The 13,137-nt window shown below is 34.2% G+C and overlaps 1 protein-coding gene across 1 annotated transcript; it reads right to left on the reverse strand.

Annotated features, from left to right (window-relative positions):
* Nucleotides 1-307: 307 nt before the first annotated feature.
* On the reverse strand, nt 308-2,055 carry LOC149260435 (GDSL esterase/lipase At4g01130-like). Its single transcript, XM_089459020.1, has 5 exons — nt 1,800-2,055; nt 1,502-1,699; nt 1,225-1,394; nt 812-1,073; nt 308-570 (listed from the first exon to the last, which is right to left on the reverse strand). Exons 1-5 carry the CDS (start codon nt 2,053-2,055, stop codon nt 308-310), a joined length of 1,149 nt encoding a protein of 382 aa, XP_089315146.1.
* Nucleotides 2,056-13,137: the final 11,082 nt, after the last annotated feature.

Consider the following 13,137-nt stretch of genomic DNA (forward strand, 5'->3'; position numbering starts at 1 on the left):
AAATAGCATGCCAAAGTCGAAAAATATTGAAAGTAAAATTGGTGAACTTGAAATTTATAGCTGGCTCTGGAAAAGGTCCAGGAACTCAATTTCTACCATTTACACTTATTTAACTCCAGGAAAGAGTAGTCTATTTTTTTGGAAATGCAAAAGAGTAAACAAATTCAATGAACACGTCGCAGCGGCCTTGTTTTCATCTAAAGAAAAAAGCCTTGGGATATTATGAGGCTACGAACTTCACCTTATCCTTTTATTTTCGAATTCGGCTTTGCGCTTCCATTATTAAAACTAATCAATTCGAAGGTTATCAAAATGGTTGGAGATCGCATTGACTTGCAATGGAGAATGCAGGTTCCAAGTATTTGCCTCCCAGAATCGCTTCGGTAAGCAGTCTGTTGGCATGCTCCGTCCAGTGAACTCCATCCCAAATGATATACGACGACGGATCAGCGCAGGCTTTGGCCTCCACAGTGGTGCCATTGATAGTCACGGTGGTTCCGCACCAAATATTGGCATCGTAGTTATAATTTCCTCCCACTCCACAACACGCTCTAATGGTTTCCTTGAACCCTGCACGCATTAATATTAGCGTTAGGGAGATCTTAAAATTGATTTGATTTCACAGTAAGTGCAATGCAATATTCTAGATTCGGGTGACAGGATGGCTCAAGTACAGAGTAAACGATTGACTATGTGGTTGGTCTGCAAATGCAACAGTTAAAACTGAACATATAAAATCGGTTTAAGGATGTGCTCTGTCAGAAATGATAACTTATCGAAACCGTTAATTGATAAAATTTGCAGTGCTCACCATAAGTGGAAGGGTTAGACATTAAGTCAAAGACCATGTCGTAATTATTAACATAGATGATGTTTGCGCCGTTGAGCTGCGTTCGCAGGTTCGAAAGGCTTTGTCTGAGCAGATTGTTGTAGGATTGGACTGCACCGTTGTAGGAAATAGAGCAGTTGTACTTGTCAAAATCACTGGGGGCAAGAGAGAGCCAGAAAGGCTGGCACCCTTGAGGACCAACGTTCTTTACTAAAATTGTTCTCGCCCCTTCATTGTATAGCTCCTGGATACATCGCACGAACACCATGGATACTTATATGAGTTAAGATAAGAATATGAGCATTACTAGTTACTAGATCTAAAATTAAAATTAATGTGAAGATGGATCGTGGCTACGTGAAGGAAATGCATGCCGAAATTGTGATAGATAATACCTGCACAGCATTTGAAATAGACCTGGCGACGTTGGGAAGGATGCTCTCTTGGAGTTGGCTTGGGTTCAATTTGAGGTTCTTGTACGCGTAACTGAAGTCATTGCCTCCGATTTCTAGGATGTAAATTCCCTTCTCAAATGCATCTGCACTTGGAAGATAGCTTTGAGCACCTGCACCAAGAGAAACAAAAACAAAAACATGTTTAGGTTCCAACATGTTTATACCTTGGCGTTTCTTAAAGTCATAACAACTTAGCCATGAAGGATGCCTTAATTACCGCTTGCATTGATGGTGGCCAAGACTTGCTGCTTGAAGATCTTGAACTGATTTATCTGAACACCGAGAGAAATTGGAGCAATGAAGGAATTGGTGTTATTTGCAGTTGCACCGGAGGCTGCAAAGTTGGCTCCATGCCCATAACTAGAGCCCACACTCTGCAAGTACGGACTCAGAAACGGCAATCCCAGGGCCGTTGCTGTGTCAAAATTAAACAACATTATCAATATTAAGCTACAAAACCACAAAAATATTCTTATTTATCATGTAGAAAATGAAATATGTAATCAACAACATACCGAAGAAATCAATAGAGAGGCGTCCATCACTGTAGCGATATACAGGTCTACCGAAGTAGGTTTGTCCATAGGGAGGATTCTCTGCTGCCTCATTATACGGGAAAGCAAAGTGAAGGGCACCGGTATCAGAGGTCGAGTCCCCGAAGTTAAATATCGCCGGAAAGCTGCAACTGCAGTGACAAGGTATGGGCAGCACGGTTGCTATCAAAATTAATGCGTGTAAAAGCAATAACACATTACTGTGGCAGCGATCCATTACTGCTCAAGATAGAACAGTAGATCCGGGGCAACAATAATGATCAATTACCAAGCCTTCCAATGTATTATAAGAAAAACGAAGAGATCAAATTCTTGCCCCTTGAACCTGAGGGGGCTGCAGGCCTAATATATAACAATGGCAGACGATATAGGGAATCTTTAATACATTAAAGTCACTTCGTTGGCAATCGTCGATGACGTAGAGCGAAGCACGAAACACGTGAAAGAAGGCAGAGGTCATTACAGCTGGATCGACGTGGAAAATATGTTGGAAATAGTAGGATGTAGGTTCAAAGAATTTTCTGTAAAAATAATGGGAGTATTGAATTTGTTACAGATATAAACGGTACAAGTTGAGCTCGCAATCAAAGTGGGTAATTCCATTGCATTTTGTGCCTCACTTCAATTTACAGGTAAAAATCGGTTTGTTAACCAGATTCCTATAAAGATAAAGAAAAACTAACCCATTAATTGCTTAGCCTACTCGTTATACTGTCCCTTGACTTGACTCATAATTATCATACCCGTTGGAAATAAAATCGATACAATTCACACTCCATATTGCGTGAACGGCGCACAGCTTTGGCTTGTCGTGCTTCTGCTGGCCAAGAACATGTACGCAGTTGGATACGTTTGAAAACCCGTGAAAATTCAGTTTAGGGATGTAATAACCAAATTTGGCATATCGTTTAACACGAGAAGTCGTGAAACGGTTCCGTGTAAAAATGCATTCAGAAACATTCCCACGTGATATTCCTGTCTTGGGCATGCATGCGTTGGAATGGAGTTTCTATTATTTAATTATTAATTAATGTAGATTTACTTTAATTTCCGATTTGCTATCTATCAAGATATTAAATTTATTTTTATTCTAAAAAGAGATTTGTATTTCCTTCAAAAGGTGATCCCATTTGGACCCACAAGGATTAAGATAAATCTAGACAGGTTTTATTATTAATTATAAATATAACTAGCAATTGCACCAAATGTTGCAAAGGAAACTTAGTAAAGCAATAGCACATAGCACGAATTAATGCTTCTTTGACAATTGTTGAAAACCAAAATAATATCAACAAAATGCAAGGACCATGCTACAATGAAATCTTACTAAATACTTATGTTGAAACTAAAGATCTTGTTTGATTATGCCAACATGAATTCCTAGTAAGTAAAGAAATGGATGGTTATTTGCTACCTTCAAAATTACAGGTTGTTTTGGTACAATTCCTAGATATTTCTTCTTGATCACTTCCCCTTGCCATAGACAACCTTAATTAGTACAAAACAATTTTTTTATAATTTGAAACATGTGTCTACATAGGGCTATAATAATTCTGTAAATAAATTTTGAACTTCTATGTGAATTAAGATTTACCTTTGAATAAAAATATACATATCTCCAATTTGAAAATTGAAGCCAAGAATCTCATCAACTACACCTCTTCTTGAGAAAATTTCATGTGTCTCTCTTTTGAATGTTGACTAACTTTGTATTAGTTCCTTCATCATCCTTGAAACTATTCAAAAGATCACATTTCTCTTTGCCACTAATCCCCTTGGTGTCTGCCATGTTCTTGTTTTAATCTAACAAATTATGCTTAAGTAAATCTAACCTATGTCATGAAGTTGAAAATATTGTATAGATCATTCAACAACATCTAAACCATTTTATCTTGAAAATCAAGCAAGCATGGTCCATAAGAGCTAATGTGTTTTTTTGTTTGTCACGATGATTCATAACTCAATTATTATATCTCAATATTGAATTTCTCCTTGTTTGTTATGTATATGAATCCTTTAAAAAAACCACAGGAAAATTTGATTTTACATTGTGATCTCCCCAACATCGGTGGGGGTTTGAAAAATTGGAGAGCAACTTAAGTGGTTATTTTTAGAAATTGTTGTATAAGATGGGAAAGTTGGATGGTTGGTAAGAAATCTAGATGTCATAACAGATATCTATTTTGAATTTTCTAGTGTCTTTGGCCACCATGCAGCTAATAGGATCCATTTCAATTGAGAATGTCAATACATCACTGCGCCAATGACAAAGACCATTTATTTTAGCTTGTGACATCCCTAGCCCTTTTCTCTGATTGTGGATAAGGTTATAGACTAGAATAGACTCTCTCTTCAAAAGGCTCAACAATATCTATTAGATCAATAGAAAGGTTATAATAAAATTTGTACAAAAAACTTCTTAGGGTTGTTTCAACTTACTCTGTGTGTGTTGTAAATACTCAGTTCTAAAACATTTTTCATATAGCTACTCACTTGCTTAGAGGAAAAATTGAACAAGCTATGTAAACTTTAAACCATTTAGATCTTCAAGTTCTATTGCTTTTTCTCCTTATTTACTGTCAATCATCATCTTTTAAAGTTGTAAAACATATTTCATATAACTACTTCTTTAGAAGCCAAACTTAGTGTCCTATATAAACTATTCAAATATTCATCCTTCTTGATATACAATACATCACATGCACTTCACCATCAACTTCTCCATTCCTAGAGAGGAATCATAGACTTTTCTTGATTTATATATTTCTATCTCCTTGTTTCCATTGTTAGGTGATGAGAGTGTAGACTGAATTGACAAATTATGTGTCATTCATGCATGAAGATTTTTTCTCTTGAGAATATGTTGTTCTATGCTATCTTTTCCTTAGGTACTCTTCTTGCCAACCTAAAGAATCTTAAGATTGTACTATAATGAACCTAGATTTTGTAAAAATCCTACTTCTATATTGATGAGGGTTTTACATGGATTCGTTAACCATTTTAGGTTGATTTGATTTCTTACTCACTAAGTATGTTCTTTTCTTTGTGGGTTCTTGACCTATTAAATATTGTTTGCTCTACTAAGTTTTCATTGTATTTCAAAGTGCCTTAAAAGGCACTGATTTATATTTCAATAGCTAATATGAAGTTCGTCGCTTTCATTCTTCGTGCAAATAGTAAAAAATATATGGTGCGATGGCTTTCATCACTTCAAGGGCAGTAAAAACAAGACTTTTGAGAAAAGAACTCCAACACTGAGAGAGATTTGGTAGCAATTGTGGAATTGGTGAACATGTCTTGCTCTGTGGTGTTGGGTACTGGGCATATCATTCTTGATCTTGTATAGAAGAAAGTAATTTTTCATTTAGCTTATAATAGATTAAGCATGAAATTTCCAACATTAAAGGCGTGCTTGCCATCACATTCATAGAGAAAATTATAACATAGTATTGCACTTTTATTATCATATATAAATGATCCTATATGCAATAGGGGTGGATTTCATCACTTAAAGAGTAGTAAAAACAATTCTATTAAGAAAACAACTCCAACACTAAGATATATTAGGTAGCAATTGTCGAATTGGCGAATGTGTCTTCCTGTGTGGTGTTGGATATTGTGCATAGATTTCCTAATCTTGTATAGAAGATTGTAAAATTGCATTTAGCTTATACTATATTAACAATGAAATTTCCAACATTCAGGGCACACATGCCATCACATTTATAGATCAAATTACAACAGAGTATCACACTTTTCTTATCAGATCTAAATGATCCTATATGCAACGACTACCTTGTGCCTCATAGTTGAAATTTGTGCAAGGAGGAGGAGTGTCAAGGTGCAAGTTAGAATAAGAAGAGGGGAAGTCGGGATTGAATGATGTATGAAGAATCTTGTTTGGACTTGAGATAGATTGATTCTCGAGATAGCTAGAGTAAACTTGATAATAAAAAAACTCACCATACTTTGACTTTTAAAAATAAATATCTTAAAAATGTTCATTCCAATTCATCAAGGCATAATAAACCCAACCATTTCCACAATAGATACCAACAGTACAATATGAAACCAAGGACACAATTTCATCTCTTCCTTGCTCATAAAGCTCAAATGCAAAGTGATAAAAGGCCATCGAGCACATCATAAAAAGCAAAGACACATCATCCAGCAAACCAAAGAAGAGAGATAAATCCAAACAAGACTAAAAATCATCAAACCAAATGAAAATACACCTCCAGGAGCATATATCATCATCGTCTCGAACTCTGCAAGAAATGATTACATCATAATAACACATACTTCTAGACAAGGCTCATTGCCATCAAACCAAAACAAAAAGTCCAATAGTGTATATAAACATGCCTCCAAGAGTGTTTATCAACACAATCCATGTTCATAACCGAAAGAGAAACATAAACATAGGTCCTTGTAATGGAAAAATAAACAATAAGTCCCCATTATATGAAAAAAGTTGAATATAAGACGCTCCATTGAACATAACCACTGAGCCATAAGAGTAGGGTTACCAATAAATGCAGAGATCCATGTAATATTCGTATACAATAAATACATGTAAATAAATATATAAATACATGTCTTATTTGTATTTTCATATATTATAATATTTTATAATATTTTATATAAGTGATATAACCTAAGATCATTATACCTTGTTGATTTCTCTTGTTTTTTGTTTTATTTATCTTATGTTTAGGTTATCTCCCTTTAGTGCACTTGAGTTGTAGTTTATTTTTCTCAATGTACTTGCACTTCTCTTGGCTTCCATGGTGTTGTTTATATATTCTTTGTTGGAGAAATTGGGTTGGCTTTGGTTTTAGTCAATACTCTTACTAGCATTAGTGAATCTCTAATACCATAATGGATTTCCCAAGAGATGTACAAATAGGAAGTATGAAGCTATTAACTTACAATATCAATATAAGGTGATCCCACCTGAACAAGTTGAAGTGTCAACTTTCCATATTCATTACTCAACGGAAATACCAACCATTCTTGACCATGCTTCTTTTTGCTTGTTTCAATACAACATTATTTTAGAACTATGGGTTTTGACTATGACCCACTTAATGATTATTGTAGTCATGCATGTGAAACAAATATGAGCATGGCCTTTAATATGCAACCATGTAGATGACGTTTACCATGCATGATTTTAAAAAATATATAAAAACTTATAGGTTTTATAGGATTCCCAAAGACCATGTTGATTACAAATAGACATTGACAAGTCTACATACTCATGTTATGTATAGGAACATACAACTTGATTATGATTTAGAAGAATCTAAGATCCCATGCATCTTTATTAGAGAGTGAACACCGAGACTTATAGACATAACATAGGGTCTTCACTCAATGAACCAAAGACATAGCACGTGCATTTGTTGGATAGAAAATACCTCCAATTTCAGTAGATAACTATAAATTGCTTGCAAAACCCTTTTGGTAAACCCACCTCCAAATATATCTTTCCAATTAAAAAACTCTTTTTATTAGACACAACGTTCCATAATCTCCATACTCTCGAATGCCCATAAACTGATCTGCCACTTTCCAATACTTACAATGTTATGGGATGTGATTCCCCTAGTGAGGTGACAATTTTTACTTTGCTATAATGTTGTGGGGTAATGAACAAAAATATCAAACATGGAATGTCCCCCAAAACATTGGCTTTTAAGGTGTAGTTGTGGATATATTTTGAATGGTATGGATAGTTATTTACAGGGACCTGTAATTTATTCCAAACCTAAAGTGGTCATACTCAGCATTTGATGTTGAAGATGTACATGGAAGTTTAAAGTTTATGTCTTTGATATTTGAGAATGTCAAAAAATGCTTATTTAAGCAATTGATTAAAGAAGTCTCAGCTAGTCATGGATTCACTCATAAGAGTTCAAATCTAATGATTGATAGAGCATCATATATTTTTGTAATTTCTTGAGTAATGGTTTAGCCTTCCTTATTATCAAGTTCCTATACTTACTTTCTTTTGTTTGGCACATCTCTTGAATCCAAAGTTCAGGTATTTGACTTGAGGAGAAGGTGTCATTTACTTTTCATGAATTCCATATGATACTTTTGTGAAAATATTACAACAGTTGATTAGAGTTTGTTCACTTTTATTTTCAATGAAGAGTAATATATGTGGATGTTTAGATATATTTTGATTTCATGTTTGTGTTGGGGCACTTGTCACAACTGATTAGATAAAAATAAACATTTCCTCAGGTATTACAAGTTTCATACGTGAATTCATACTTGGATACAAGGTTGCTTTGAAGTTGGTTTTGGTCTAATGTGGATCGCACATTATAACTTGGCAAAAGAAAAATATTCACCTTGTGTGTTTGTACCCATTGACATGGGATATTGACTTGTATCTTGTGTGTCCCCTTGTGCCTTAGTAATCAAAATAGATTCAACATGTTGGGGAGGATAGCTAGAAGATGTCTTCATTTCCAAATCAGATGCCACATACTCTGAGTGATAATATCTCTTATATATCTCCGACGTATTAATGTATCCCACTATTTTCTATCTGCAGAGCAAGTGAAATGGAGAATATTCATGGATCGGAGTTGTTTCCCCACTTTGAAACCTAGAATACAACACTAAGTTTCTTGCAAATCTAGAAGAATGTTCTGACTTTCTATGTCATTTCATTTCTTTCTTAGTAATTTTTTTCCATTTCTATAAGCCACTGGCTATCTATTCTTCAAATATAGTATTATTCATGTGATAACCCATCTGCACAAGAACATATCATCACTTTAGAGCTCACAAACTAAAGGTTTAATCATAGTAGAATTATTTAAATAGTCTCGAGGCTCACTATCACAAAATCAATTTGCCTAAAAAAATAAATTCTACCAATATTTCAACACACAATCGTTGTCCCTTTCTCTTTTTTTCTTTTGACATGGGTGAGACTAATACAAAAACTTATTGAACAAAATAAAGGAAGTTTTAGAGTGGTCCTATTTTCCTAACCAATTTATTTATTTTAATGTTTTCCTGAAACCAAGAACAGAGTGAATAATTTTTTCTACCCAAAAATAAACAAAAATTGAAACTTCCCAATTCTTATTTTTCCCTAATAGCTTTTTGTGAGTTTAACTAATTCTCAAGTGATAACTTATATCTTATTTTATAAATACTACTATGTTATTTAAGAATCACACATTGTACAACTTGGTTGCATCTGTCCTCTGTCCATGTTAAACAAGTTAAATTGACTGGTAGTGAATACTTGACTAATGAAACTCTCCCAATATATATTCACATAAATCATCCTGTTATGGAGTCTGAATTTCAGTTGATCCTCTTAAACACTAGAATTTCATTGTATATTCGATGAAAATAGAAAGGATCACCTGTGTCACAAGTGAATAAAGTGGAAGTGTGATGTAGCTACATAAAAAATGCACAACAACCCTAATGACAAACACAAGCATCCCAATGGAGTCCTCAACAGATGCAAAAAATGGTTACTATCAATGTTCTCCTTAGAGGGAATATTGCATTAAAGTATGCTAGTACTAATCCAACGTATCAATAACCTAATTAAAATGATTACTTATTTACTTGGAATGTGCTCTCTTCATATTTAAGGCAAGATAAAGATTTTATAACCAACATATGTATGATAGTCTATGGATTCAATGATCAACATACTTTCCTTTTCATGGAAACAATTATGGGAAAACTTAAAAAGTGATCACATACTTACCAAATGATGATTTTAATTATGATGAAAACAAAATTTCCATGAAAACAAGATCTCAGGTCAAATTCGTGTTGAAAGCATAAAGCCAAATCTAAATAACATGCAAAGATTTAACAGAATTGAAATACTAAAGTTGTATAAACTAAATTTTATTTATGATAACTCCCGTGACTATTTTTTAATTATTATTGAGTTAATATTTCATATAAATCTTAACAAATTCAACCAACTTATAATTCAGGGCTCTAATCTCTAAGTTGGACTCTAGGTCATTAACATGGTGAGTCCCTATCTGAACCACTAAACCACATGCAAACAAACACAAGACTAAAAAATGTTACCATCAAATACCATAGTAAACCCAATGAATCTACAAATAAGAAATTATTATTTACTAGAAGAACATATTTCTTACCCATGCCCACAAAAAGGATGCAAGCTGGAAAGAATTTTGCAAAACAGAAGTAATAATCAATACATTATTATTCCCATGAATATTCAAATAATTGATAAATATAATTTTCCAATGAGGATTCAACATGCACATCCTTTAATACTTGGAATAGAGTGAAATGGATCAAGAAAAGGACAATTTGAGGGGGACCAAACCAAAATAGTTCATTTATTGGCTACACTATCGGAGTTCCTTTTAGTACATAAAGCCTATCTTGAATTTCTAATGCCATCTCTATTATTATAACTTATAACTTGTTCAAACCAAAAAAACTATTTGCACATTTTGGAGGATCAAATGCCAATAAGTTTTGAATAATTCAATTATAAAAGGTACAAGATCATTGGCTCACATGATCAATGGTACCATGTCCTATAAATCTAATATTTGTATGCACTTACAATTAAGAGAGAAACAATATCGAAAGAATGTATACCACCATGCTAATAGGAATACATCCAACCAAAAGGAGAATGTTAGTTTAAATAATTGTCAATATGTAGAATGAAGAATTTCGAAGTAGGATAGAGTATTGAAGATTTACCATTCACATTAAGAATCATAAATATTACACCAAAATACCACAAAGGAGAACTAAATATGATGCATCAAGTGTGTGTATTAGTTAAAATAAAATAATAGGTTTTTAGAAAAACCAAAAGGATGTCAAAGCAAGGTAAGACTAGGGAAATATTGTAAAACCACCCCTCCCACATTTACCCACTTTCACAGGGTTGCTAGGGTAAACATGAGTTAAGGGCTACTAAGACATGACTCAACCCCCTAATAAGACTTAAGGAAGTGGAATCAACAACTGGAACTTACTGACCACAAACTCACATCGTATAGGATCCCCAGGAGTCAAATAACCACTCCGGGTTCCCAAAACCTAAGTTAAATTTAATTTTTAGTGATTTGGCCCCAATAACTATCATGAAAGGGAAAGCCAACAACTGTAACCCTCCAGTCACTCTAATAATTGTGGCTCCCAATGACTGCAGTCTATATTTCCCAGTTCCAAGCATGCGACCCGAAATCTAGCCACGTTTTCAGGGCTTGACTCCCAACCACTGTACAAAACTTAATGAGAGTTGTAGAAATGATAAATGACACAAGGAAAAAACCTTTAATACAAAACTTGATCAAGGACTTGACCTGACCATGCATAACCATGACATTTATTTCATCAAACACATTGAGAACATGTAATATACAAGTCATGAATGCATATCTAAACATAAGGGTTTGACACTTATATGAGAATCATCAGGAAGGTTTAATGCCTTCTCATAATAGCTACAATAACATATATTATGCCATTCATTCATTAACCATTCATTTATCCATCTAAACATGTTGAAATGCATAACTATTACCTCTTATGAAACCGTGTTTATAACCAACATATAACCTGAATAATAATAATGATAGAATAATCATAAAAGCCATATAATAGAAAGTATAAATACTCATTAAATACAATAAGAAAAAAAAATATCTTATTAACATATGCAAAAGCCAACTAAGTCAGGGACTTCCACATACCACAGGACCATGTATTGAGCTGAACCAAATGATTCTTTCATCCAATCACCCTCGTACCATATTCCAAGCATTAATGTGGGATGTCATGGGATAAACCAAGGCATAAATAATCAAGGAAATCTAGGGGTTAAACCACCTACACCTTCACACTACCATGTTCTCACCTAAATCGGTCTCGAGATCACAAAACCAAACCAAGCTTCGATGCCTCAGAATTCCTTCACCATCCCTTATAGAAGTTTCTTGTCTCCGCCCACTAGTTGAGGGATTCCTAGAGAAAACCATATCCACCTCCAAGCCTTGGAATTTTACTGATACCACCTCACCTAGATCCAAAACGTTCCAGAAATCCATAGCTCAACCAAGAATGAAACCCATCACACCATGTCTATCAACTAATTATCAATGCAAAGTTGAAACCACTGTCAAACCTGTCAAACACATTTCGATGACAGTAAGAGAACTGACTACACACATCCATACACCATGCATGCACAAAACAACTAGGAACTCACACATGCAACCTGTTACCTGCAAGTATTCCTACAAAACTACTTGATCCAACTATTCCTTACTTGTCCTTTACTTTCCTTGTCCTTCACCTTGATCGCTTTCCTTCCTTTGCTTGCTTGTCCTTCCTTTTCTTTCTTTTTTCTAAAACTAATTCCAAAAAAGGCTAACAAAAGGGCCCAAACTAATGCTCTAATACCTTTTTTTATTGATGGCTCTCATTTCTTCAATTTTCGTCAATTTTCCTTGAGTTTCCCTCTCGTGCAGTTTTGTGACCTTTTACCTTCTTTTGATCCTATTTTCCATTATTTTCATAAATAAAATTCCAATTAATGCCTCTTTTCCTTTTCATAGTATTTTCCAATGCCTTTGTCGATTTTCTTAGCCATAATAAACCAAATGAATGCCCCACTATGATGTTTTGCCCAAAATTCATCTAGGAATACATGTCACATGACCTTGGTCTTCTTTTTCCTTTATCAACTTTATTACATGAAATTTTAACATAGGGTTGTTATAGACCCCTCCACCTTAGGGGAATACCATCCTTAGTGTTATATGACACCTAAAGCTAGAAAAACCACTGAAAACCAAACCCTACTTTCCATGGATCTTTATAACTTAGCTGGATGGAGTATTTACAATGAACAACCTGCTAAAAGAAAAACCATCATGTCAAACATGACAACATAACAAACATACTGCTTATTGGTTATTTATAACACAACTCATTATGGTATTTACAATAAAAACCCTACATAAATATGTATATATACCAAAACTCCTTTTTCCTCAACTGACAAATAATGAAGGATACATAGCTCACATATGATCAACCATCTCCCATGTAGCTTCTTTGTCTAAAATTACTTCCATTGCATGTTAACTTTGTCAATTCCTTGCTTTTCAAGCATGAGTTGTTTTCACTGCAAAATTCATTGAGGTTCAAGATAGAATTCTCTTTCTAGTTCCACCTGTAATAAAAAACCAGCCAATCACATGATCAACATTTGTTACATATATTTTAAGAAATGAAA

Source organism: Pinus tabuliformis, chromosome 6 (assembly GCF_031772625.1).
Source record: "Pinus tabuliformis cultivar Carrire ecotype Pingquan chromosome 6, CPIR1, whole genome shotgun sequence".
Lineage (NCBI taxonomy): Eukaryota > Viridiplantae > Streptophyta > Pinopsida > Pinales > Pinaceae > Pinus > Pinus tabuliformis.

What these genes read in the sequence shown, in the direction of transcription:
- LOC149260435 (XM_089459020.1), bottom strand. Translation starts at nt 2,055, where the DNA reads ATGGATCGCTGCCACAGTAATGTGTTATTGCTTTTACACGCATTAATT. An exon ending in CTATTTCAAATGCTGTGCAG is followed by an intron (nt 1,074 to 1,224) that starts GTATTATCTATC and finishes CGATGTATCCAG; the next exon opens with GAGCTATACAATGAAGGGGC. An exon ending in GTCTAACCCTTCCACTTATG is followed by an intron (nt 571 to 811) that starts GTGAGCACTGCA and finishes TAATGCGTGCAG; the next exon opens with GGTTCAAGGAAACCATTAGA.